This window comes from Prionailurus bengalensis, chromosome D1 (assembly GCF_016509475.1).
Source record: "Prionailurus bengalensis isolate Pbe53 chromosome D1, Fcat_Pben_1.1_paternal_pri, whole genome shotgun sequence".
In the NCBI taxonomy this organism is placed as follows: Eukaryota; Metazoa; Chordata; class Mammalia; order Carnivora; family Felidae; genus Prionailurus; species Prionailurus bengalensis.
The window spans coordinates 14,578,431-14,605,431 of record NC_057346.1 but is presented as its reverse complement, the minus strand read 5'-3'; the positions used below and the strand labels follow the sequence as shown (position 1 = coordinate 14,605,431).

General features: G+C 41.4%; 1 protein-coding gene across 2 annotated transcripts; it reads left to right on the top strand.

The window, feature by feature from the left end:
* The first annotated feature begins 374 nt into the window (after positions 1-374).
* BUD13 (BUD13 homolog) lies at positions 375-27,001 on the top strand. Of its 2 annotated transcripts, XM_043579402.1 has the most exons (11): positions 375-637; positions 2,984-3,077; positions 6,853-6,937; positions 9,630-9,998; positions 10,038-10,502; positions 12,164-12,468; positions 14,023-14,128; positions 14,701-14,839; positions 15,153-15,337; positions 15,578-15,659; positions 26,604-27,001. In XM_043579402.1, exons 1-11 carry the CDS (start codon positions 495-497, stop codon positions 26,695-26,697), a joined length of 2,067 nt encoding a protein of 688 aa, XP_043435337.1. In that variant the 5' UTR covers positions 375-494; the 3' UTR covers positions 26,698-27,001. The 2 variants fall into 2 exon arrangements, with proteins under 2 accessions (XP_043435337.1, XP_043435336.1); XM_043579401.1 differs by having other exon boundaries at positions 9,630-10,502.

The following is a 27,001-nucleotide window of genomic DNA, read 5'->3' as shown; positions in this document are numbered from 1 at the left end:
TGTACTGTGCGCTAGACACTTTTCTAAGCACTTCACGCAGTAATAGTATCTCGTTCCTCCCAACCACGCGGTTAGGTGCCATTCTCCCCATTTTGTTAAATGACTTGCCCAAGGTCCTACAGCTAGGAAGTAAACGGAGCCCCGACTCCATACTCTGCCCCTCCAGGGCCCCTGTCCTTGACACTGGTGCTTCTGAAGTTGCCTTGGGCAGAGATCTTGTTTCAGTCGTGGTGGTGGCCTCGTGCTGGTGCACCACCTGTTGAAAGAGCAGATGGATAGACGCACGCAAAACCATCGTTGCGTTGGCGGAGGGACGCCGGACGTGGCTGCGCCCCTCGTCACCCCGCGGACGCGCTCTCGTGTCATCCCAGGCCGTTCTCACAGCTCTTCACCACTTCCGGTCCTGGCCCCGCCTCCTCAAGGCCTCTCCGTGCGTTTTGCGTTCAAGAATTTTGTCCCCAGCGCCGAGCCGTCTCTCCGCCCCCGCCGCTGCCATGGCGGCAGCTCCGCCGGTCTCCAAGGCCGAGTACCTGAAGCGTTATTTGTCTGGGGCAGGTGCCGGCGTCGATGGGGCCTCTGAGTCGGGTCGCAGGCGTCGCAGAAAGCGGCCGAAGCCTGGCGGGGCCGGCGGCAAGGGGTGAGTTGGCTCTGGCGGGGCGGGGCCTGAGGCGACTCGCCGCCCCTCTCCCCAACTCCGCCCTCGGCCGGCGCTTCCCCCTCTCCGGGCCGCCCGCCCCGCTCCTCGCAGGGCTCGTCCGGCCGGAGCCCGGAGCCCCGCTCTGGCGCCCTGCGCACCCCTCGCGCCCCTGGGCGGTATCTTCGACGTCTCCAGCCCAGCTGTAACTTTCCTCTTTTCCCGCCCTCGTAGCGTTCCGTCCACTCCAGTAGAGAATGAGTATCTTGCCTTGAGAGTAATGGTGGAGCTCATCCAAAGCCTCCGTGTTTGGGTATTTAGGGCCCAGAACCTGTCTGTGGGGTTCAGCAATCCCAGGGACTCCGGTTCTGAGTGAGAGACCTATGCTTACTTCCTGTTGGTCTTCATAGTGTTGCTATTAACAGTTCTCGTCATGCACCAGATGCTGTTCTAAGTACTTTAGACGTAGATGAATTTATTTAAGCTTTATGATACTACCACGAAGTTGGTATTCTTAATATCCCCATTGTTCAAATGAGAAAACTTTGTAGCCCGCTGTACTGGGTTGAATAGTGCCCTTCCCCCCTTCATGTCCCCTCAGAGCCTCAGAATGTGACATTCTTTGGAAATAGTGCCTTTATAGATGTAATTGGTTAAGATGTGGTCCTAGTGGATTACGACGGGTGCTAAATCCAGTATGACTGTGTCCTTTTAAGAAGAGGGAAACTTGGGCGTGGGGGGAGGCATAGGGAGAACACAGCCTTGTGAAGATGGAGGCTGAGATTGGCCTGGGTGTAGGCTGCCACTAGCTAGAGTACGCCTGGGGCTATCCGAAGTCAAGGAAATGTCCTCCCTTAGAGCCTTCCCAGTGGGCATTACCTTGCAGACGCCTTGGCTTTAGACTTCAAGCCTCCAGAACTGTGAGGGAATAGTTTCTGCTGTTTTGAGCCACCCACCTTGTGGTACTTTGTTAGGCAGCCCTAGGGAACCAATATGCCCAGTTCCAAAGAACAAATCCATTTCCTTTCCTGATTTGATTCTTGCCGATTCTCGCTTTCTGTCTTCCTGCCCTCCTGACTTGGGTGGATTCTTTGGAGACAGTGCCACGCAGTGAAACTAGCTTGAGCTTTGGAGTGACACCACAGTTCGAGTCCGAGCTGTGCCACTTTGTGAGCTGTGTGGCTGTGGGCGGGACACGTCGTCTCTCTACGCCTGTTTCCTCATCTTTAAAATAGAGTAATAATTGGAGCGTCTGGGTGGCTCAGCCGATTGAGCGTCCGACTTCAGCTCAGGTCGTGATCTCAGGGTTCGTGGGTTTGAGCTCCACGTCAGGCTCGCCGTTGTCAGCCTGTCCGCACAGAGCCCACTTCAGATCCTCTGTCTTCCTCTCTCTGCCCCTCCCCCGCTGTGCTACCCCATAATAAATAAAAGAGAGTAATATTGATAGCATTTTATGGTTATGATTAGAGGTGTATAAAGTAGAGGTGCCTGGACGTGTCAAGCGTCTGACTGTGGCTCAGGTCATGATCTCACAGTCATGAGTTCGACCCCTGTCTTGGGCTCTGTGCTGACACCTCAGAGCCTGGAGCCTGTTTCAGCTTCTGTGTGTCTCTCTTTCTCTGCCCTTCCTCTGCTGGCACTCTGTCTCTCTCTCTCTCAAAAATAAATAAACATCAAACAAGATTTAGAGGGGTATAAAGTGATACTGGCTTTTCAAACAGAACTGTTCACATTATGGCAGTCATTGCTATTTATTTGGACTCATCCATGGTTTGTGTGACCGACGTTTATTCAGTACGCACTTCCTATGCCAGTTACTTCAGGGCGTTGAGGATATCCCTGTGAATGAGAAGGCCTAGTCCCCATTCTGGCGGACCTTATTGTTTAATGGGGATACAGGCTTTAAACGTCTAATTACACAACGAATTGATTTATTTTCTTTGCATTAATGCAATGAAAGTATTCCAAGGATGTGTAACACGGGTTCTTAGTTGAGGGAAATAAGGGGAGAAGTTAAGGAGGACATGCTCCGGGAAGTTAAATGTATGCTAGGATCTTAAGAGTGAGTAAGAGTTTTCCAGTAAAGAACGAGAAGAGTAGGTCAGACAGAGGGAAGGAACTGCTTATGTGAAAACTGATGTGGTAAGGAATATTGGTTCATTCCAGGCACCAAAAGTGAGGTAGTGAACTTGTGGAGGCAGGGGTACCAGATGAAGTGGGCCATATAGGCAAAGACTGGACCTTGCAGAATTGTAGGATTTTGAGCTCTATGCTACAATCTGTAGTGTTTGTAGGCTGTTATCCAAGATTGATTCTTCTTTTTTGATTTTTTTTTTTTTTAACATTTAGAATGCGGATCGTGGATGATGATGTGAGCTGGACATCTATTTCCACCACTAAACCGGAAAAGGAGGAAGAGGAAGATGATGGAGATTTGCCTGTGGTGTGTATCTTTTGAGTCTGTGATGAGGACTTTGAAATGCAAACCTGTCTCTCAATCTCCATTCCCGGTACAGGGTAGATTTATAAGGGGGAACGTTGAGGGCAGAAAAGGGGTGACACTTTTCAAAGAGCTATTTTTATTTATTTATTTTATTTATTTATTTTGAGAAAGTGAGAGAACACAGGCGGGGCAGAGAGAGAGGGATAGAGAGAGAATCCCACACAGGCTCTGCACTGTCAGCCTGGAGCCTGATGCAGGGCTCGAACCCATGAACCGTGAGATCATGAGCTGAGCTGAAGTCAAGAGTCAGACACTTAACTGACTGAGCCACCTAGATGCCCGTCAAAGATGCTTTAAAGTAGTCTTCTTTGATGATGCCTGTGCACTGTTTTCTTTGTTTATGGAGGGCCCTGTTAGCCTGGGAATGGGAACTAATCCCAGAGTGGCAAAATTTCTCAACATCAGCAATAGAATATGTTTACGATTAGCCATAGTTCAGTTTATTGGAATGTACCTTGCAAACAGTGTTCAGGTTCAGTTACAGGAAACTTATTTGCTCCTTGTTTTTCATTGATTCAAAGAAGTTTAAAATTGTATACTTTTGTCGAAGTATTGTGGATACGTAGGTTAATAAAACCTAGTGTCTGTACTTTAGAGATGATACCCTAGATGGGAGACAGAATTTCAAATAATTTCAACAATGTGATAAATGGTGGAGAGACATTTCACATATGTACCAAGTGCTATTAGAGCACAGGGAAAGTGGCACATTTTTTTATTCTCCTGGGAGATTCTATCAAGGAAGTAAATAAATATCCAAACTGAGTTTTGAAGGATGAGTAAGAACCAAGTGGGCAAACGGATAGGTAAATAATCTTGAATTAGTACCGTCATGGAAACTTTGCTGAGAAACAAGGTGAAAAGGAGAGCTGTTCTTGGGCTGTATTGCACTAAAGTTGTAAAAATGAATTCCTGATGAGTATATTGAATGTTGATGTCCAGCATATTCTGTAGTACATCATCTAAGAGAAAATTTATCAGTAATTAGAAGGGAAATAGTGGGGTGCCTGGCTGGCTCAGCCAGTAGAGCGAGTGGCTTTTGATCTTAGGGTTTTGAGTTTGAGCCCCATGTTGGGTGTAGAGATTACTTTAAAAACAAAAGAAAAGGAAGAAGGGAAGTAGTGATCATAAGTGACCAATTTAGTTTCAGTCAGAAGCAGTCAATTAATGTTTACAAAATTTTTTTTATGTTATAAAAGCAATACATAATTTTTTAAATGTTTATTTTTATTTTTAAGTAATCACTACACCCAGTGTGAGGCTCAAACTCGCAACCCCCAGATCAAGAGTCACGTGTTCTACTGACTGAGCCACCTAGGCACTCCAAAAGCAATACATATTAATTGTAGAATATTTGGAAATTATAAGAAAGTTTACAATTCTGAAAATAATACAATAATCACTTATACTGTGACTATCCAGAGATGGCAGCTGCTCCCATTTGGATGCCCGTCTCTTTAATCCATAGATAATACAGACTTCTGTTTTATTTATTTTTTAAGATATAATTGAGATCATACTGAATTATGGTTTTGGAGCTTGCTCTTTCATTTAATAATATGTTGTGAATACTTTAGTGAGACTTTAAAATATTCTTTGGGAATGTGATTTTTAGTGGTTTCAGTGGTAGTTCATTGTATACATTAATTTAACCTGTTCTCTTACTGGACATATGGATTGTTTTCTGTTTTGAAATATAGCGCTTTGAGAAACCTCTTGTGCATAAATCATTGTAGAAATCTGTTTATTTCTTTGTCCCCACAAAGTGGAATTAATAGGTTAGAAAGTATGGTCCTTTTGAGCTGTATTCTCATATTGTTTTCCAAAAGGTGGTACAGTTTCTCCTTCCCCTACAGTTGTTTGAGAATGCCATTTTCCCCATTTCTTCATCAATACTGGAGCATTATTTACAACAACAGAAATAATAGTGAACTTACGCCAGTTTGCAGGTGAACAATGGTATTGTTTCTTAGAAAAATAGTGAATAATTTTTTTCCTATGTTTATAGGGCATTCGTATTTTATGAATTTTTTGGTATTTTTTCCATTGTTTAAAAAATTGGAATTAAAATTTTCTTTCATTGATTTGGTGTTTATGTAATACAATATATTACCTGTCTTACCTGTTATAGATATATTTTGTTATTTGTTTTTTCATTTATAGTAGTTTTGACATTTAAAAATTTTAATTTCTATCGTCAAGTCTGTTAATTTTCCTTTACGATACTGTCGTTTGCTCTTATGATTGCCTTAAAACCTGAACGAGGAAGGCTTTAGCTCCACTCCTCTCTACTCTGGTTAAAACAGGTCTTGATTATTGAATTCATTTTTGTTACTGCAAGACCATCGCCACCACCAGTAACAATGGCAAAATAATTAGGACAAGTACGATAGCAGTGGGAGCACAAGAATAATACGTGTAATTTATTGAGCATTTACCATGTCCCAAGCTGCTTAGCTTACATGAATTAGCTCACTGAATCCTCATAGCAATCCTTTGAGTCCTTTCACAAATGAGGAAATCGAGGCTTAGAGAAAATAACTTGCCAAAGGCTGCACACATTTTCAGTGGCAGAGCTGGTGATTAGATCTCAATTCATCTTGCTTGAATTCAAGCCTGTGCTTTTATTACCTGGTGAGATATCTCAAAACCAGGTTACGTGAGGAGTGATGCAGAGAAATAGAGGTGAATTATGACCTGGGTTTGGATTTCAGTTCTGCCACTTGCTGGCTTGTGACATTGAGAAATTTACTTAACTTCTCTGAGTCTTAGTTTGTTCTTTATTAGTGTGGAACCTTTCTTTGCAGGCCTGTTGTGAAGATTGAGTGAGATAATATAAGTAAACCCCAAACACAGTACCTGGCACATGGTTGCTACTCTTTAACTAGAATTTATTAACACCAGCCATCTTTGACAGTCTGTTTTGTGGAAAGGGCATCAGTTGCATCAGGGTCAGAACTAGGGTTACTGAAAAGAAGTTACAGGAAAGTCGGTACAGGTCCAATAAAACTAAGGACTTTCTAGCACTGCTCCCAAATACAATGCACTATCTTGTAATATAATGAGTTCCCTGTCTGTAAATTAATTGGGTCCCTGTCAGGGAGGGACTGGGTGAGTGATCATTTATCGAGGATACAAGAATATTTCAGATTTGTTTGGGAATTTCGATGATCTGAAATGTTTTTATCCCTTAAAGATTCTGTGATTCTGTGTACTTCTTAATGATTTCTTTTGGTTGGATTTAAGAAGATCTGTCATTGTGACTACCTCTGACAACAAAGGTTTCATAAGGAGCCTGAAGTCCTTGATGAGCGATAGGAGTGCCAGGGAGCCGGCCTGTATTGTCACTCTGGATATAACATAAAAGTAGAAAGGTGAAAGGAATTTAGCTTTTAGCTTCCCTGGGGCAGTTGTGCACCTGACAGGTTGATAAAGAAGGTTTGTAATGAAGAAGTTCACATTTGGAAGAAAATTGATTAGTCAGAGAAAGATGTATAATTAAACTATCCAGTGACAATCAGATAAACATCTCATAGGACAAACATAACTGAGGGCCACTACATATTTCTACATGTTTCTTCATGGCTGTTTTGGACTCGTGTGTGCCGTGTGCATTGAGAATGGGAATGGTGATAGCTTTAGGTTCCTGAAACAGTAGTGCTCCTTGACTGGATCCTGTGGATTTTCTCAACGTAAGTTGTCCTAACTCTGACAGGTGGCTGAGTTTGTGGATGAGCGGCCAGAAGAGGTCAAGCAGATGGAAGCCTTTCGTTCCAGTGCCAAATGGAAGCTTCTAGGAGGTTAGTTTCAACAGTAGATAAATCTAAATTTCCCATTTATAGGGGAACCCTTTTTTTTTTTCTCTACACTTTTTTTTTTAGAGGCATATATAGGTTGTTTTAGTGTGTCTTTAATCCTGAAAAATACAGTGTGAAAAAGAATTCAGAACTTCTTGGGAGGTAGCAAGACATGGGAACTGAGAGACCAGGTGTCCCATTTTCTCTTCTATTTCGGCATTAGTTAGGGTTACTAACTTAGGTTACACATAAGTCAGAAAGTGACTTATGTGGGGGTCTTGCAGTAACCACTGACCTCTGGTCCAAATAGGAGAGCACTTAGTATATAGTTAAGTCTTTCTTCGTTCTTCCTTTAAACATGGGTATTTTGCAGTGCATTATCCTCCAGTTGCCCACTGTGTACCCTCTCCCTAGGCTAATAATTTAACTCCCTATTTAAAAAGTTTTTGAGTTCTTTGAGAATGGACAAATGATATTTGTTTGTCATGTCTGAGTGGAGACAAGACCTGTTCTTTTTAAAAAAAATTTTTTTTAATGTTTATTTTTATTTTTGAGAGAGAGAGACAGAGAGACAGAATGCAAGCAGGGGAGGGACAGAGAAAGAGGGAGACACAGAATCCGAAACAGGCTCCAGGCTCTGAGCTGTCAGCACAGAACCTGATGCGGGGCTCGGACTCACGAACCGTGGGATCATGACCTGGGCTAAAGTCCACCGCTTAACCGACTGAGCCACCCAGGTGCCCTGACAAGACCTGTTCGTAATTGGTTTGGTCTTTCTCCCACCTAGCATAATCAGGAATCTTGCTTCTGTATAGCCATTTAACTCCAGTTTACTCTCGACACTTGTTCCTTTTTCATACATGCAGAGTAGTAGACGAATTAACTGCTAAACAAGATTTGTTCTTTCTGTTTTATATTTTGTGCTTATGTTAATTATCCTACAATTCTGATAAGAAAAACATGCATAACAAAAGTGACTGTTGGTTATAGGTTAGTGACCACTATTGCCTCAGTTACTTTTCAGTATATTATTATTATGTTCTGTGAATTAAAAGTTTATTATCAGTATGTATTCTTTTATCCGAATCTTGTTCACTCTTACTATTTTGTTTTTCTCTGTGGGTGTGTTTCTAATCTTTTCCATAATCCTTTTTTCTTTTTTCTTTGTTGTTATGTATTGTTTTTTCCACAGTCCTTTTTTCAGAGAGAATCTTCAGGTCTCCATATTTATAGGTCTAGGAAGAGATACCGAACCCCCACCCCATCACCCTTGAATAGTTGTTTTTCTTCTACTTAACTCTCACTGCTCCATCCCCATTTGTCGCTGGAAATATCCTCTTTGGTCTCTGATTCTTACTTCCTTTTTGTAAATATCATGGAATTTATCAACGCCATGGATTAGATTTGCTGTCAGGTGTCCCACAGATATCAGTACTTTTCTCTGAGTGGTGATTGCAATCAGATAGGACTATTTCCCAAAGTAAAGGAGTTGACTTGGTTTAATTCATCCACTTAGCAAGTATTTATTGGGTCCTACCAAGCATTTATTTGAATTTGGGATGTGGAGCTCAATGACAAGAAATACTGGATTTTGGAAATGTCCTGAGTTGCTGTAAACATTTCATTCTCTTATACCTTTGAAAACTGGAAGTTTCAAACTCTTTCCTCAGCTACCTAGTTTAAAAAATTGCACATGGACTCTACAGTCAAACAGATCTGGAATGGATCTTCTATCACTTATTAGCAGTGTGACTTTGGCAGTAGGACTTAGTGTTTCTGAGTATCAACTTCTTCATCTATAAAATGGGATAATAGTATTTATCTTTTAGGCTTGTGAGAATTCAGTGAGGGAATCCATATAAACCATGGACTTGTAATACATGATCAGGAAATGCTGATCCCTCTTTTTTTCTGGTGCTCTCCCCCCCAGTAAAGAGCACAGTGACATTGATCAAATAGTTAATTACATTTCATTTTGATGTGGCACAGGCTTAGTCAGTCTGCATTTTGAAAGAAGAGTGAGTATAAACTGTGTGTTACCTAGTCTAAATATCAGTAGGAGCCTCTGACTGGTAGCTCTGCACAGGCACAGTTTTGGGAAGAGCATTGGATTGAGAGAGGATCAGGGTGTTAGCCTATCTCTTCATCTTAGTGGCTGTGACCTTTGGTAAGAAATCACTCAGCTCCTTGGAGCCTCTGTTTCACATGTCTGTGAAACAAGGATACCTGCCCAGTGTACCTTAAAAGGTATAATATGAAAAATGCATTTAAATGGCTCGTTAGGCAGATAGGAGAGGTTATTTATTTTTTTCTTTAAAACATTTTTTTAAATGTTTATTTTTGAGACAGAGACAGAGCATGAGTGGGGGAGGGGCAGAGAGAGAGGGAGACACAGAATCTGAAGCAGGCTCCAGGCTCGGAACTGTCAGCACAGAGCCTGATGTGGGGCTCAAACTCCACGAACTGCGAGATCGTGACCTGAGCCGAAGCCAGACACTTAACCACTGAGCCACCCAGGCACCCCTAGGAGAGGTTATTTTTAAGGTATTCATGAGTGAATGCTGGTTTATTGCCCCTAAGCAGAAGATTTCTGAGTAGTTTTGAGATGTTTGCTCCTGGGCCATCTTTTGAAACTTTGCATATCAAGGGTGAATAGGGCATTTGTGGGGATCTTACTTTTGCTATTTGTGTTTAGGTCACAGTGAAGATCTGCCCTCACACAGACACTTCCGTCGTGACTCCCTGGATTCATCTCCCCCAAGGAGGGTCCGTCACGACACCCCGGACCCATCTCCCCCGAGGAGGGTCCGTCACGACACCCCGGACCCATCTCCCCCGAGGAGGGTCCGTCACGACACCCCGGACCCATCTCCCCCGAGGAGGGTCCGTCACGACACCCCGGACCCATCTCCCCCGAGGAGGGTCCGTCACGACACCCCGGACCCATCTCCCCCGAGGAGGGTCCGTCACGACACCCCGGACCCATCTCCCCCCAGGAGGGTCCGTCACGACACCCCGGACCCATCTCCCCCCAGGAGGGTCCGTCACGACACCCCGGACCCATCTCCCCCCAGGAGGGTCCGTCACGACACCCCGGACCCATCTCCCCCCAGGAGGGTCCGTCATACTTCTCTGGATCCTTCTCCCCTCAGGAAGCCTCATCGTCATTCTTCAGGCATGTCTCCTAGGAGAACCCATCATGACACATCAGATTCATCTCTTCCTAGGAGGGCCTGTCACAATTCCTCAGATAGCTCTGTTCCCAGAAGGGCTCAAAATAACTCACCTGACACATCTCAACCTAGAAGGACTCATGACTCCTTGGACACATCGCAGCTCAGGAGGGCCCATCATAACTCCCCTGATTTGGCTGCTAGTGTCCCTCATTCACTGCCCAGACCCAAAAGCAGTAAAGGCCCAGAGAGAGCTTCTAGGAAAACTTCTCCACATTCGAAGGGGCCGGGACCATCTCACACATCAATCCCAAAGAACAGCAAATATGAGTATGACTCGGACCGTTCTCCTCCACGAAAAAAGCGAGCAAAATCCCATAAGCATGATTCTAAAGGTAAGCATTTGATTGTCCATAGAGGGACTTATTCTGAGTGCTTTCTTTTGGACCTTTTACTTCTTGCGGTCTTTAGAAATGAGAATGGCATTTCTTTGGAGAAGTTTTAAAAACTGTAGGGAAATGAGGAGAGGTTGGGCTGAGGAGAGTTAAAATTTACAGTGACAAGGGGTACCTTTTTTTTTTTTTTTTTTTTTTAGTTTATTTTTATTTTAAGGGGGAAAGGGGCAGAGAGAAAGAGCGCATGTGCGAGAATCCCAAACAGGCTCCATGCTGTTAGCACAGAGCCTGACATGGGACTTGAACTCACGAACCTTGAGGTCATGACCTGAGCCAAAACCAAGAGTGGGACGCTTAACCAACTGAGTCACTCAGGCACCCCAAGGAAGACATTTTTGTATATTTTTTTGTTTTTTCTCCCTACCCCATGTGAAAATACAACATGTTTGATGTAGAAACTTCAGAGTGTATAGAAACGTACAAAGAAGCAGAAGAAAGGTACAAAATTCATTGAAAGCCATTTGCTCTTAGTGTTGTGGCCAATGTTTTTTAAAGCCTTTTTCTATTCATTTTTTATATAGTTGAGCCCCTTCTATGTAGTATATACATGTTATATGTGTAATCTTGCCTGGTTTATTCACTTAATGTTACCTTCGCCGTGTCATAAATTAACGTGGTCTTTATTGGTGTTCTGTTACATAAATGTACTTAACCATTTCCCTAATAGTGCATATTTTAGGTTATTTATAAATTTAGTTTTTATAATTTTAAAATGAACATCCTTGTAGATAAATTATTGCTCCATTCTGGATTATTTCCTTATCTACTTTTAGATAGATTTCCTGGAAATTTAAGTACTTCTAGATATGTTTCCTGGGAAACAAAGTAGAAATTGATTTGTTGGTTAAGGGGCATGTATGGTTTTAAGACTGTGGATACCCACTGCTTCTTTGGGAGGTGATTTGTGATGTTTCTGTCTACAACTCAGGCCTGTGCAGTGAGATTTGTTTACTCACTAGGTACTGTTTTCATTCATTTTTTTTTAAATAGTTTTTACTGTTTTATTTATTCTTGAGAGTGAGAGAGAGAGAGAGAGAGAGAGAGCATGAGTGAGGGAGGGGCAGAGTGAGAAAGGGACACAGAATCCGAAGCAGTCTCCAGGCTCTGAGCTGTCAGCAGAGAGCCCGACGTGGGGCTTGAACTCACGAGCCGTGAGATCTGACCTGAGCCGAAGTTGGACACTCAACCGACTGAGCCACCCAGGCGCCCCTGTTTTCATTCTTAAATAAAGTATATTGTTATCTTTTAGTCTCTGACATCACAGTGTATTCTAGGCAGTTGTAACTTTTGCCACAGCCCTGAGATCTGAGTGTGAGTTGTTTCTCCCATTCTGTGCTCAGATAAATATGACATCGGTGAGTATGTTGAGACCTCACATGCTAGTCACAGTCACTAGTAACTTGGGAATAGAACCCCACATCCTGCCTATTGGTTGTAAAAGTTGTGTCTGGCTCTGCTCTTTTCCCATGTCATCTGTACTTGTGTTTAGGATAGTGATAGCTGTTTAGAGGAGGACCAAATGAATATTGGACATTAGCTTGATAAGTTCCGTTTTTAAGATTCCACCAATGGGATTAAAGACTTTATTTTTTAATTTCTAGACTCTTCCCCCAGCCATAGGAAATTTCATACAAACTCTTCGCCTAGGAGATATCAGAGTCACATGTTGGACTCTTCCTCCTACCCAGATGATAGTCGGAAAGCCTCTGATTCAGATCTTTCTCCTCCACGGCAAAAGCAGAGTTCAGGGCACAAAAATTCTGATTCAGATCTATCACCTCCACGGAATAGACCTACATACCGGAGCTCTGATTCTGACCTGTCTCCACCAAGGAGGAAACAGAGGGCCAAATCTTCTGATTCCGATCTGTCTCCACCTCGAAGGAGTCAGCCTCTAGGAAAGAAGGTAGGAATTTTCAGGAGCCATACCTTCTTTTAGAGTGACTGCTCTTTTCTATTTCTGTACAAGTTTCAGAGATATAAACCAGAGAGGGAGGGGGTAGCTCCTGGTAGTAGAGTAAATCTATTGCAGAGTTACCTCTGGATCTCTTTGCTGCTTCTGAAGGCAGGACTGCCTATGACCCAGCCCGGATGAACTTGCAAATACCAGTTTCTAAGTAGCTTCTGACTTTATATCCTCTTTATTCCACAAATGTCATTTTTTAATGGGTCCGGAAAAACTTCCTATTTTCTCATGAATAAACTGAGAACTGTAGTTTACAGAGTAGAGTTTGGAGCACAAACTTTGTGTTAATTGGATGACATTCGAATCCTCCTGCTTCTGCTTACTGTCTATGAGATTTGAGCAAGATATGTGAGATCTCTAAGCCCCAGCTTCTTCATCTGTAAAATGGGGATAATAGTAGTATATACTTCATGAGGTTATTGTGAGAATTAAATTAGCTCGTATAAGTAAAACTCTTAGCACAGTGCCCAGAAAAAGTCAGACTTTAGTGTAAGCAATTGATTATTATAAATTGGACTACCAGTCTCCATTTGCAGATCTTAAGAGACATTTAGAATATAAAATTACTTTTACGAATCATACCACCTGGGAAATCTGTGTTTTATTTTAAATCTGTGATGAAGCATGAATTGCCCAGAACATCTGCATGAACTTGGAGCAGTTGTTTTGTAAAGCACCCCAGTGCTAGGAAAAGAATCTTATTCCAGTGAGTTGGTTAAGAAGCAGAATAATAGAGCCTGTAGTATGCACATTTACCTCCAACCCAGACTTTTCAGGCAAGTCTCCTCTGTAGCCCACATGGTCCTGGCAGCCTGTCCCTGGCCCAGGAAGTAGGGTTCTTCTTTCCTGGGAAACAGAGTGAGGTCTGTGTTGCAGCTGGACCCCTTGACATTTTAGGTATCTGTTTACTTCATGAATAGTTTCATATTAAATTGAGCACATTGCTTAAGGATACCACAATACACTGTATACTCCGTTTATGCATTGGTTGGTTATCTTGCTATGAAATAGGGTTTAGTAAGAAGGTTTGATTTGGTCACAACTTGTCATTATCCTGAAATATATCCACAACTGAGGGACCTTAGACTTGCTTGAGTTTGTAGTTTAAATGGAATATTTTATTAGTGTGGGTCTCCACTGAAGGGCTTAGAGCTTGATACAGGCTTCTGATCAGGTGACCTGAGAATGTGTCTTCATGTATGCAGTTTATACACTGAAGAGTCAGAACTATTTAGATGCTTAGCTTTTTCTTTAGTATTTTGTTAGTTTGTGTTTGTGTTTATTCTTCAAACTTGGTAGTACTATTAATTTGCCATGAAGTTCAATTTTATTTCTTTTTTATTTTGTGACTCTTGTGGTCGATAATGAGAATACAAAGTTGGAGTCGTTTGGTTTGGTTATTGCTCATCGTCGGGCAAAAATGCACCTGTCTACCCTGGAGCCTGCTGCTACATCGTCTCATTAATGTTGGATGCTCCCTTTTCCATTGCATAGGCTGCACACATGTATTCTGGGGCAAGAACTGGGTTGGTGTTAACTGACATACAGCGAGAGCAGCAAGAGCTCAAAAAACGGGACCAAGAAACTACGGCGTTTGAAGGTAAAAGTGAAATGCAGAGACCAGTCGAGGCTCACGTAGATTTGATTTGATTTTTTATTTATTTTTAAAAAAAAATTTTTTTTTTCAACGTTTATTTATTTTTGGGACAGAGAGAGACAGAGCATGAATGGGGGAGGGGCAGAGAGAGGGAGACACAGAATCGGAAACAGGCTCCAGGCTCTGAGCCATCAGCCCAGAGCCTGACGCGGGGCTCGAACTCACGGACCGCGAGATCGTGACCTGGCTGAAGTCGGACGCTTAACCGACTGCGCCACCCAGGCGCCCCTGATTTTATTTTTTTAACGTAACTTATTGTATCTGATATTTTAAACTTTTAATTGAGATCAAATTTCAGCTCTGGTTTTATGCATTATTTTAACTTCTTAGTGGTCCCAAGTGGTTCTTTTCTTTCTTGACAAAGGTTAGTTAGACATTGGTAGGAGCTACTTGTAGTCTGGCTGCAAAAGTTTTTATTCAGCATCAGAATCCCACGTTGATTTCAACTGTTAGAATATTATTCCCAATTCTGATACCTGGGTGTTTATCTTTAAAAGTATAATTTTCCTTTGCAGCTGAATTCCAATATGCTGAAACTGTATTTCGAGATAAGTCTGGTCGTAAGAGGAATTTGAAACTGGAACGTTTAGAGCAAAGGAGAAAAGCAGAGAAGGACTCGGAGAGAGAGGAGCTGTACGCTCAGTGGGGAAAAGGGTAAGAGAACCACTGAAACGGAGAACAAAACTGTGCTGACTGGAGGAGGTCATTCTCTACTTTTCTGACCAGTGAGTTAGTTCGTTGTGCCTTCACAGCTGTTTCAGGAATGGAAGGTTCAGTGTGCTCGGTCTCCCTCCTAAGATACTGGGGTACTCCACACTTGGCATTGGTATTCTAGTTTTGCTCTGTTCAATATTTGGCCGATGCTGCTGGGAAAAGGAAGTTCCCCAAATGTAGCAGTATGGTCCGCTCAGTGTGAGAGTGCAAATGTTAAACGGGACAGCACACACTCTTGGTTCTTTTTGCCCAGGCTTGCCCAGAGCCGGCAGCAGCAACAAAATGTGGAGGATGCAGTGAAAGAAATGCAAAAGCCTCTGGCGCGCTACATTGATGATGAAGATCTGGATCGGATGCTGCGAGAACAGGAAAGAGAGGGGGACCCCATGGCCAACTTTATCAAGAAGAATAAGGCTAAGGAGAACAAGAATAAGAAAGGTGAGCCTTCTGGGATTCGTCAGAGATGAAGGTGACTTGTGTAAAGAGAGATAGTCTTTAGCTTGATGATACATAGTCAGGTGCAGAGAAGGCTCTCCCATACAGTTTTTAGGTTCCTTGTATTTGGAAATTTGCGTTCAGCTCACTAGAGATTTCTGTATAAAATTTTTGTTCCCACTGCCACCCGACTCTGGATTGAGTTATATAGGTAACTAACTTCTCCCTCTCTCCTCTCACCAGTGAGACCTCGCTACAGTGGTCCTGCCCCTCCTCCCAACAGATTCAATATCTGGCCTGGATATCGCTGGGATGGAGTTGACAGGTAAGCCTGAGTATTTCCTACATTTTTGTTTTCTTTTCCATCTGACCCTAACCTTTCCTAGCCGTTCTTACATCACTCTACACTCTGCCTCATTTTCTGTTCTAACCACAAAGTTAATAATATGCAGTTTGCTTGCTTCTGTTTCTGAGGTCCCCAAATCCCATTTCCCATGCTTAAAATATTCTTCCTCCTTCTCCGTTTTTCCTTTTCAAAGTGTTTTTTTAAAGCTCTGGACAAACAGCTCTGCTGCTTCCGATGGGATACCCTTTGTTGTTGACATTGGTCACTTCTAGAGATATTTTCTAAGGTTTAGTGGGGATGAGTGATGGGCGGTAGTCTGGAGTCTTTCGTATGTTGTATCTTTAAAAATGTAGCCCTTGAACCTTCTCTTCACTGACTTAGGAATGAGTTACTTACGATATCTCCCTGACCCCTACGGCCAGCATCTGTACCCATTTACTCTAACTTACTGTCTGTTGTGTGCTTCTGTTCAAAGTCTGCTCCTCTGTTTACATGGTAGATCCCATCTCCTCTTGCCTACGGAAGGACATTGTTCTAGCATTTACCATAGTGGTTCTCAAACTTTTTGATCTCAAGACCCCTTTATACTTGAGAACCCCAAACAGCTTTTGTTTATGTGGTTTATATGTATTAATATTTACCTTATTAGAAATTAAACTGAGAAGTTTAAAAAGTGTTTATTAATTAGTTCATTAAAAACATAATAAAGCCATTATGTTAATATAATTACCATATTTTTTAAGAAAAATAACTGTTTTCCAAACAAAGAAAGTAGAAGAATGGCATTGATTTACATTTTTGCAAATCTCATTAATGTTTGGCTTAATAGTCGATAGCAGGGTTCTGCATTGAGTCTGTTGCAGTTTGTTTAGTTGGAGTATTGAAAGAAAGTTTAGCCTTAGAAAATTCAGCTGTGGGGCACCTGGGTGGCTCAGTCGGTTAAGCGTCTGACTCTTGATCTCAGCTCAGGTTGTGATCTCAGGGTCATGAGCACAAGCCCTGCCTTGGGCTCCGGGCTGGGCATGAAGCCTACTTAAAAAAAAAAAAAAAAAAAAAATCAGCCTTATACATAGGTTGTTAGAAAAGGAAGGTGTATTATATTTTGTACTACACAGGAATTCAACAGGTGATAGTTTCTTAAAGGTGATTTATAACATGGAGTCTGAAACCATATCAAAGAACTTTTAATACTGTTACATTAAAATTTTTTTTTTTTTTTCAACGTTTTTATTTATTTTTGGGACAGAGAGAGACAGAGCATGAACGGGGGAGGGGCAGAGAGAGAGGGAGACACAGAATCAGAAACAGGCTCCAGGCTCTGAGCCATCAGCCCAGAGCCCGACGCGGGGCTCGAACTCACGGACCGCGAGATCGTGACCTGGCTGAAGTCGGACGCTTAACCGACTGCGCCACCCAGGCGCCCCTTTTTTTTTTTTTTAAACTTTGTAGGGATCTTTTCCCAGTGCGTGATTTTATAACATCATGTGCTGGTCATTTGGAAAATAGTGGTTTGCTGAGTTTTTCAGACCTGCCAAATGTTGACATTTTTCGTTATACAACATCAATGATTTGTATTTGTTAACGTTACCTCTGATCTCATCACCAAAATCTTAATAGGAAGCTAAAGTTCATGGTGGTGGATCCACGTGTATTCAAATTCTAATTTATGCTTAAAGTCTTGAATTTTATCATTGGTGACAAGTATCAGTTGTTACTGAAGTTAAAGCTTTTTGTACAATAACTTTTTTGTAGAATCCATCAGATTTTGTACCTAGAGGATCAGGTCCTCTGTGAATATAGAGTTTTACTTCTTCCTTTCCAATCCAAATGCCCTTTGCTTCTTTTTCCTACCTTAATTGTAGTAACTAGAGCTTCCAGTGCAGATGTTGAATAGAAGTAGTAAGAACAGACATCTTTGCCTTCTTCCTAAATCTTAGGAGAACAACAGTCAGTGTTTTACCATTAAATATGTTGTAAGCTATAGGTGTTTTTGTAGATTCCCTTTGCTGAGTTGAGAAGGTTCCTTTCTATTCCTAGTTTGCTGACAGTTTTTTTTTTTTTTTTTTCTGGAATGTGTGTTGGATTTTGGTTCATTCTTTGATCTATTAGTTAGTTATTTAGGAATGCATTAATTCCAAACATTTAGACTTCTGTAGTATCTCACCATTATTGATTTCCAGTTTAATTCTGATGAGGTCAGAGAATATACTCCATAATATTTTGATCTTTTGAAATGTATTAAGATGTGTTTTATGGCCCAGTATATGGTTGACCTTGGTGAATAGTCCATTTGCATATGAGGATAATATGTATCCTGCAGTTGTTTGGGGGAGTGTTTTGAAAATTAATTTTTGTATTTTTTTAAACATAAACTTTTTGTTTTGGAATAATTTTAGATTTATAGAAAATTTGCAGATAGTATAAAGAATTCCTATACACTCCTCATCCAATTTTATTATCATTCATTGCATTACCATGGTACATTTATTTATCAGAACAACATTGGTATGTTGCTATTAATGTACCAGATTTTACTTGGATTTTACTAGTTTTTTCCACTAAAATCCTTTTCTGTTCAGGATCCCACATTGCACTTAGTTGTCATTTCTCCTTAGTCTTCTCTGGTCTGTGACAGTTTCTCAGTCTTTCTTTGCTGTTTGTCACCATGACAATTTTTTGGAATATGGTCAGTTATTTTGTAGAATGTCCCTCAAAGTGGGTTCATTTGATGTTTTTCTCATGGTTAGACTGGGGTTATGGGTTTTTGGAAAGAATGCCACAGTGGTGGCATGCCCTTCTCATCACATCATTTAACCGGTACCTGGTAACAACAGGACATCCCTAGTGTTAACCTCAGTCACTTGGTTCAGCTGTAGTGAGTGTTTGCCAGGTATCTCCATTTTAGTTATTCTTTTCCCCCTTCCGTACATACTTAGTTCTCTAGAAGTGAGTCACTGAGTTTAGCTTGTACTCAAAAGGTGACCTGTAGGTGGCATAGCTACATTTATTATTTGGGCTTTTTCTTTTTTTTTTTTTTTTTTTTTTAATTTTTTTTTTTTCAACGTTTATTTATTTTTGGGACAGAGAGAGACAGAGCATGAACGGGGGAGGGGCAGAGAGAGAGGGAGACACAGAATCGGAAACAGGCTCCAGGCTCTGAGCCATCAGCCCAGAGCCTGACGCGGGGCTCGAACTCACGGACCGCGAGATCGTGACCTGGCTGAAGTCGGACGCTTAACCAACTGCGCCACCCAGGCGCCCCTATTTGGGCTTTTTCTATAGGGATTTGTTTTGTCACCCCATCTGCTAAGTTATTTATTTATATCAGTAATGATTCATGCAATTTTATACTGGATTGTAATCCAGTAGTATGTTATTTATTTTGTTATTTATTTAATAAATTGTTCTGTTCTTTAGCTACTGGGAATTCTTTAAGGTGTCCCTTTTGCATGCCCTGTCCTTTTATTTTTTGAGTACTCTCTGACTTTCTGATACTGCAAGATGCTCCAGGCTCATCTCGTATGTTCCTTGTCCCAGCCCTAGAATCAGCCATTTCTCCAAGCAGCCCTGGCTGCTTTTAATGGATAATGGTATTTAGAAACCAAGATCTGACTGCTAGAAGTACTTGTTACTGGGGTGTCATTGTTTCTAGGCTATGCCAGCAGACAGAGCTAGGTAGTACATGTCTAGTAATTCATGTACACACACATATTTGTTATTTCTGTACCTACTTATCTGTATGTATGTGTCTGTATATGTACATGTTTATGTATACAGATACGTAAATATGAGTTCATACTAATGTTGACTCTAGTGGAGTATTACCTTTTATTCCAGCTTGTCTGTAACTTCCCTCTCCAGCATTGAGAAACTTAGCACCCCCATGTACCGTCCATTTTGCTCATCTCTGTATACATGTAAAACAGTTTCAGAATTGAGAGATTCAGAAGTAAGAAACAGATTTCCAACAAAAATATAGTGTAGTTACTTTTGTTACTACCCTTATAATTTCTAGTGAAAGAACCATTTTCCAACTGCCCTGCCCCAGTACTGTTATGTCATACATTTGTAATATAGATTCATTTGTCATAGTCCCCGTCTATCCTGGGATCTCCTGACATCCTGGGTGATTTTTCCTTTTTATAGTTTGCTTATGTTAGTGTTTATTTTTTATTGTGTATAGTTCTGTGGGGTTTGACAAATGCATGGAGTCATTTATTCACCACCCTACTACTGTATGGAACAGCTACATCATCCAAAAATTTCCCCTGTAAGTCCTGTTTTAGTCAGTTACACTTTGTCCACCAAACCCTTGTGATGAGTGCTCTGCTTTCTGTTCCTATGTTTTGCCTTTTTCAGAGTGTCACAGGAATGGAATCATACAATATGGAGCCTTTTGAGTCTGACTTCTTGCACTTAGCAAAATGCATGTAAGGTTTACCCATGTTCTTGCATGAATATCCCATTATGTGGCTGTATCAGTTTGTTTATTCCCCAGTTGAAGGACATCTTCAGTTTTTAGCAACTATGAATAAAGCCACAGTAAACATTTGTCTATAGATTTTTATGTGGACATAGTTTTCAGTTCATTTGGGTAGATACCCAGTGATTGCTGGAATATATGGTGAGACTATGTTGAACTTGATAAGAAACTGCCAGTTGTTTTCTAATGTGGCTATACCATTTTTTGTTACACCAGAGAATGAGGATTCCTGTTGCTCCATACCCTTGCCAGCCTTTGGTATTGTCAGTGTTTTGGATTTTAGGTGTGTACATTTAGTATTGAATTTTAATTGCTCCGTTATCTGTTTAGCTAAACCTCTCTGCAGTTTTCTTTTTTAGTGTTTGCTCTAAGGATTACAAAATGTATCTTTAACTCATCACAGCCTACTGGGAGTTTATAACTGTACTGTTTCACATAAAATACACAAACCTTGTATGTAACGCTGAGGTTCCACTTACCCTCTGTTCTATGTGCCATTGTTGTCATATATATTACATAAATGGTATAGACCCCACAATATAGTGTTCTAATTTTTTTAAAAAGTTTATTTATTTTGAGAGACAGAGAAAGCATGGGTACGGGTGGGTAGAGAAGGAGAGAGCGAATCCCAAGTAGGCTGTGCATTGTCAGTGCAGAGTCTGATGTGGGGCTTGAACTCACAAACCGTAAGATCATAATTTGAGCCCAAGTTAGATGCTTAACCGACTGAGCCACCCAGGCACCCCTCCAGTGTTCTAATTTTTTATTTACAGTTATTTAAAAAGAAAACTGAAAAAACAACAAAATATATAAGTGTTAATATTTAATATTTAACTCATGTATTTACCGTTTCTGGTGCTCTTTTTTTTTTTTTCTTTAAACAACTTTTAATATTCCTTTAGTGTAGGATTATTGGTGACAAATTCTCTGTTTTTGTTGATGTGAAGATGTCTTTATTTCACCTTTAATTTTTAAAAACTTTAGCTTTGAAATAATTTTAGATAAGAACTTGAAAAATTAGTACAGTGTGTTACAGCGTACCCTTTACCCTGCTTCCCCCAATGATAATCTAACATAACCATAGTACATTACCAAAATAAGGAAATTGACATTGGCACAATTCTATTAAATTAAAGACATTTTTCTCACCTTCATTTCTCAAGGATAGTTTTACTGACGTATTGTTGGAGGAGGTCATCAAGATGACATTACCACTGGTTGACCCAGAAGCTCTACCCAGGCAATCAGAGGCCTCTTACCCGCTCCCTTGTCCTTGGAATGTGTGTCCTGCCTACCCTTTTCAAGGACGTAGCCTTGAAAGAGTAAGGTGTTATTGAGACCACCTGGGCCAAATATGTGGCTGAATCCAGTTAAGGCCTCTGTATAAGTTTTTGAGATTCGCCAGGTGGCTGCCCAAGAGAGGCTTCATATGTAAGTTCCCTTGCCTATTAAACTTGCCCCCTATCAATGTGGAGTGGCCTGCCTCTTTTTTTTTTTTTTGTTCTCTCCTTGCCCTCCACGTACTGGGGCCAATTTCAGACTTCCTCCAGGAAGCTCACAAGGTTGTGAACCAACACATAGAACTCTGGATTGATAGTATCAGAATTCTGTGACAGTTTTGTCAACCCTTCAAGAAAGTTTCATCATTTTCTGGCCTCCACTGTTTCTAATTAGAAGTAAATCCTTAGTCCTTATTTATTTTATTGTTACTCCCTGCCCCACATTGTAATATATTGTTTTTCTCTGGCAGATTTTTCTTCTTGTTTTAGGTTTTTAGCCAGTTTATCATGTACCTCAGTGTGGTTTTCTTTGTATTTATCCTGCTTTGGGTTTGTTATGCTCTCTGGATCTTTAAGTTCATGTTATTCACCATTGGGAAGTATTTGGCTATTTTTTCATCAGTTATTTTTTCTGAACTACTGTTTCTTCTTTTCCAGTTATGTTATTTTCCACCACTTAATATTATTCCGCAGAGCCCTAAAGTCCTGTTCATTTTTCTAGCATCATTTTTTCTGTCTGTTCTTAAGGTCAGATAGTTTCTGTTGATCTGTTTTCCACTTCATTGACTTTCTGCCATCTCCAATCTATTAAGCCCACACAGTGAATTTTTTGTTTCAGCTAGTTTATTGTATTTTTCAACTCTAGAATTTCCGTTTGATAGTTTGTATTTCTCTGCTGAGATTTTCCATCTGCTCATTCATTATGAGACATTTCCCTCTTCCTTGAGAATATTTATAATTGGTGCTTTGAAGTCCTGTTTGCTCTTTGTAACATTTGGGTCACCTCAGGATTGGTTTCTATTAATAGCCTTTTCTTGAGTTTGATTATATTTTACTATTCCTTGACATATCTGGTCATTTTTTAACATATATTGGATACTGTAAGTGATACATTGTCAGCACTTGGAATTCTGTTATATTCCTCTGAAGTATGTTGATGTTTATGTCCAGTAGACTGTTAAGTGGCTGCATTTGAGCTCCGAATGCTGTCTCCTTTGCAGTGGGCAGCAGCTACAATTTCTGCTCAGTTCTTTCAATTTCTAGCTGCTGCTTTTTCACTGGGCCCAGTGTGGTTCCCCTGTGCAAGCACAGTATAGCAGTTAGTCAAGGATTTAGGTGCTGTTTGTGTGTACATTGCAGGGTTCATCTGTTTTGTAGCTTCCTCCCCTTCAGAGTTTCCTTCCTGATTTTCCAGCTGCTCTGCCTTCTTTGCACTGATACCTCAAGCTAATAAGCCTGTGACTTTCTGCCTCTATGAGCTGTACAGACCGGGAAGTGCCCTCTGGCAAAAAGCTCACAAATCTTTTTACAAATGGACTCATCCAGGTTCTGCCTGCTTTTGGTCACTTTCCCATGCCTTCAAAGAATTTTAGATACTTGCACTTTCATATTTTGTCCAGATTTTATAATTGCTGTCTGAGAATAGAGTAGTCTGCTCAAGTTCCTCTGCTGTGACTGAAATCCATTGCCCCACCTCCTATGGACCTGAGGCATTGTCTTCTGTCCCCCAAGCTGCCATCAAAATCTGAGGCTCTAGTTCCTGATACTGGGTATCCTCAGGGTGGCTGTGGTTTCAGGCTAGCTTACTACTTTGGTTTGCAGTTCACTGGATATAGGCTCTTTGTTTGGTAGCAGGACATTTTTCAGAATGCTGATTTGTCTTATAGCCAGAAGTGGATCTTTTTATAGCCACAACCCTAGAGATTTTCTCTGCTACACTGAGGCCATCCTTTTTTTTTTTCCTATTTAAAAAAAAAAAAAATTCTGGACCCACACTCAGAACTCTCCCTGACCTAGTATTTTCTTGATATCTGATTTGTCTCCAGCTCTCCCAGGAGTTTTCTTCCACTTAGCATTTTTTCTTACATCTTTCCTTTTAGTTCCCTTTCTCATCTTTGTTTTCTTTCTCATTATTTACTCTTTCGTCACCTCTTTTAGTTTGTCTGGTTTTGGCCCATTGCAAGTGAACATTTCTAGAACATATCTGTAGTTGGAAAAACTCATAAGGTCAATTAATCTAATCCCATTATTATTTAAAAGACAAGCAAGGCCCAGATAAATTTAAGTACTTACCTCGAGTTATTTAGCTCACCTGAAAAAGCTGGAATTAGAATCCTGGGCTCCTGGTGCGCCTGGATGGCTCAGTCGGTGAAGTGTCCGACTTCGGCTCAGGTCATGATCTCACGGTTCGTGAGTTAGAGCCCCACATCGGGCTGTGTGCTGACAGCTCAGAGCCTGGAGCCTACTTCAGATACTGTGTCTCCCCCTCTCTCTGCCCCTCCCCTGCTCGCACTCTGTCTCTCTCTCTCAAAAATAAATAAAAACATTAAAAAAAAAATTAAAAATCATGGGCTCCTGATTCTATAGTCCAAGGCTTTTCTACTGTGCGTTCTCTTGTGGTTTGTTTTTTGATGCTGTGGGGTTTGGTTTGTTATTCATATGTCCTTCGTCTGTATGATCATATTAATGTTGGTTCTCTTAAGTACTTATTCCCCAGGGCAAAAAACAGTGGTTTCCTTGGTGCTCTAGAATACCCTGCATGCTTTTGAGGTTAGAGATGGAGCTGTTTGTAGTAAGCTTCCCTTCCTAAAACACTCTGTTATTCATCCTACTCATCCCTTAGGGAGGGTGTTAGGCAAGAGGGAAGGAAGCCTGTTCTCTCCATCAGTTCAGTAACACTTAGCAAAGATGTGATTACTTGAGGCAGCTGTGTACCAGCTGCTGGGCTCTCACAGGTAGTGATAGTCCCTAAGCTTAGGAAATTACTTTCCATCTAGAGCAGAAAGACAAGTAAATAATTTCAATACTACTTGCTAGTATTACTATAGAGGATTTTCAGGGTGCTTGGGAACACAAAGGTAGAGTAAATTCAGCCTTGGGAGAGTGCGGTTAGGGGAAGCTTTCTAGAATATACATGAGCTTTGTCTTAAGGGATATCAGTCGCCAGCCAACATAAGAAGAGGAAGGAGGTTGAAGTGCAAAGTCATAAGGGTATGGGACATCATAGTGTTATGGGGGGGCAGTCATAAGTAGTTTGCTACTGTCGGAGACCATGAGGTGTGATGTGGAGTGTATGTGATAGATTGGAAAGGTAAGCAGGGGCCTGGTCACAGTAGGCTTTAGAAGCATTTGTGATGAGTGTGGTCTTCACCCTAAAGGCAAAGGAGGGCCCTTGAAGGAATAACAGCAACTTTGTATATTAGATAGATGAATCACTAAGGCAGTAATGGGAAGCATTTGAAAGGCACACATCTGGAAGTGGAGAGACAAGGTAAAAGGCTATTGCAGTAGGTCAGGGTAAAGGAGGTGGAGTTCTGAACTGTAGGGAAGTGTTCAGGGATGAGGTGTCAGGACCTGGTGGCTGACTTGGGCAGAAGGAGAAATCACTGGATTTGACAATAGGGAAGGTCACTGGCGGCCTGAAAGAGAGCTAACTGTGGCATGGTGAGACAAAAGCTAGGTTCCAATGTGTTAAGGATTGAATGAAAAGTGAGGAGGTGTAGACAGTGAATACAAGCTCTTTTAAGAAGTTCAATTTAAAGTCCCCAGCTGCATTAGCCCTTTAGCAAGAGAGTCGGCCTGTCCTCTGAAGCTTTGAATCCAGGCATTGACTTCCCGTCTGTAGCTATGAAAGTCCCAGGTGGCATCTTCTTCCAGTAGGGGGCCATTTCATCTATATTGAAAGTCTGTTTAGTGTAACCACCTTCACTGACTGTCTTAGGTAGCTAGATCTGTTAGATAACTTGCTGCAGCTTTACACTGGCACTTGCTGTTTCACTCAAACTTTTATGTTATGGAGACAACTTCTTTGCTTAAATCTCACGAACCACCCTCTGCCAGCTTCAAACTTTTCTTCTGCAGCTTCCCCACCTCTCTTAGTCTTCACAGAATTGAAGAGACTCAGGGCCTTGCTCTGGATTAAGCTTTGCCTCAAAGGAATGTTATAGCTGGTTTGATCCCCTATCGAGACCACTCAGACTTCCTCCATATCAGCAGTAAGGCTGTTTTGCTTCCTTATCATTTGTGTTTGTTGGAGTAGCACTTTTAATTTTCTTCAGTAACTTCTCCTTTGCATTTACAAGTTGACTGGCGCAAGAGGCGTAGCTTTTAGCCCATCTTGGCTTGCAACTTGCATTCTTCACTGAACTTAGTCTTTTTTCTAGCTTTTGACTTAAAGCGAGACGTGTGATTCTTTCTTTTACTTGAACCCTTACAGGCCAATGTAGGGTCATTAATTGGCTTAATTTCAATATTGCTGTGTCTCAGAGAATAGGCTGGAGGAGAGGGAGAGAGATGGGGGAGTAGCCGGTCAGTGGAGCAGTCAGAACACACACAACATTTATCAACTGAGTTTGCTGTCTTATATGGATGCATTCGTGGCACCCCAAAACAGTTGACGATAGTTTCGTTAAAGATCACTGATTAAAGATCACCATAACAAATAATGAAAAAATGTGAAATATTGCAAGAGTTACCAAAGTGTGACCCAGAGGCACGAAGTGAGCAAATGCTGTTGGAAAGTGGCACCAATAGACTTAATTGATGCATGGTTGCCACAGATCTTCAGTTGGTAAAAAATACATTCTGTGAAGTGTCGTAAAGTGAAGTGCAATTAGAGAGGTGCCTGTAATAAGAATTCACTAAATGTTGTGTAATGAATGGATAAATTATAAGATGTAGACATCAGCTGAGAGGGAGTTGGGCCTGTAGAGTAGTAAATGTTTGAAACAGTTGTCAAAAGAGTGGCAGAAGGGTCTGAATAAGAACTAATAAAAGGATGAATGATGTATTTTGGCTTTTTGATTCTATTGCATATGCCTTACATATTTTCACATGACTGCCTTACTTTCCTCCTTATCTATTAGGTTGTGAACTCTTCTCTTTTTTCAAAAACGAATGTCCAGTTCAGGATTCTGGCTGATCAGTGTCTCTTGATTGCAGATCCAATGGATTTGAACAGAAGCGCTTTGCCAGGCTTGCCAGCAAGAAGGCGGTGGAGGAACTTGCCTACAAGTGGAGTGTTGAGGATATGTAACTTTTCTGAGGCTGTGGGGCGGCTGTGGGTTGTGGTAGTGGACATAGGGCAGCCAGACATCCAGCTGTAACAGCTGTCTATGCTAGTAATCAGGGTCCACACAGACCAGCAACCTGAATGCCAGTTTTGACTACAGAAGAATATTTTGAGACCTGATGTTTGGACTGAGGCACCTGTACTTCTCAGGTGTTCCAACACTGGCGATTGCTGGCCTTCAGAGGAAGCATTGCATTTTCAGTGTCCCAGAGTTTGTTCTTGGTTAGGGTTTTTCTTTTTTAATAAACATACATTTATTTTTTCACAA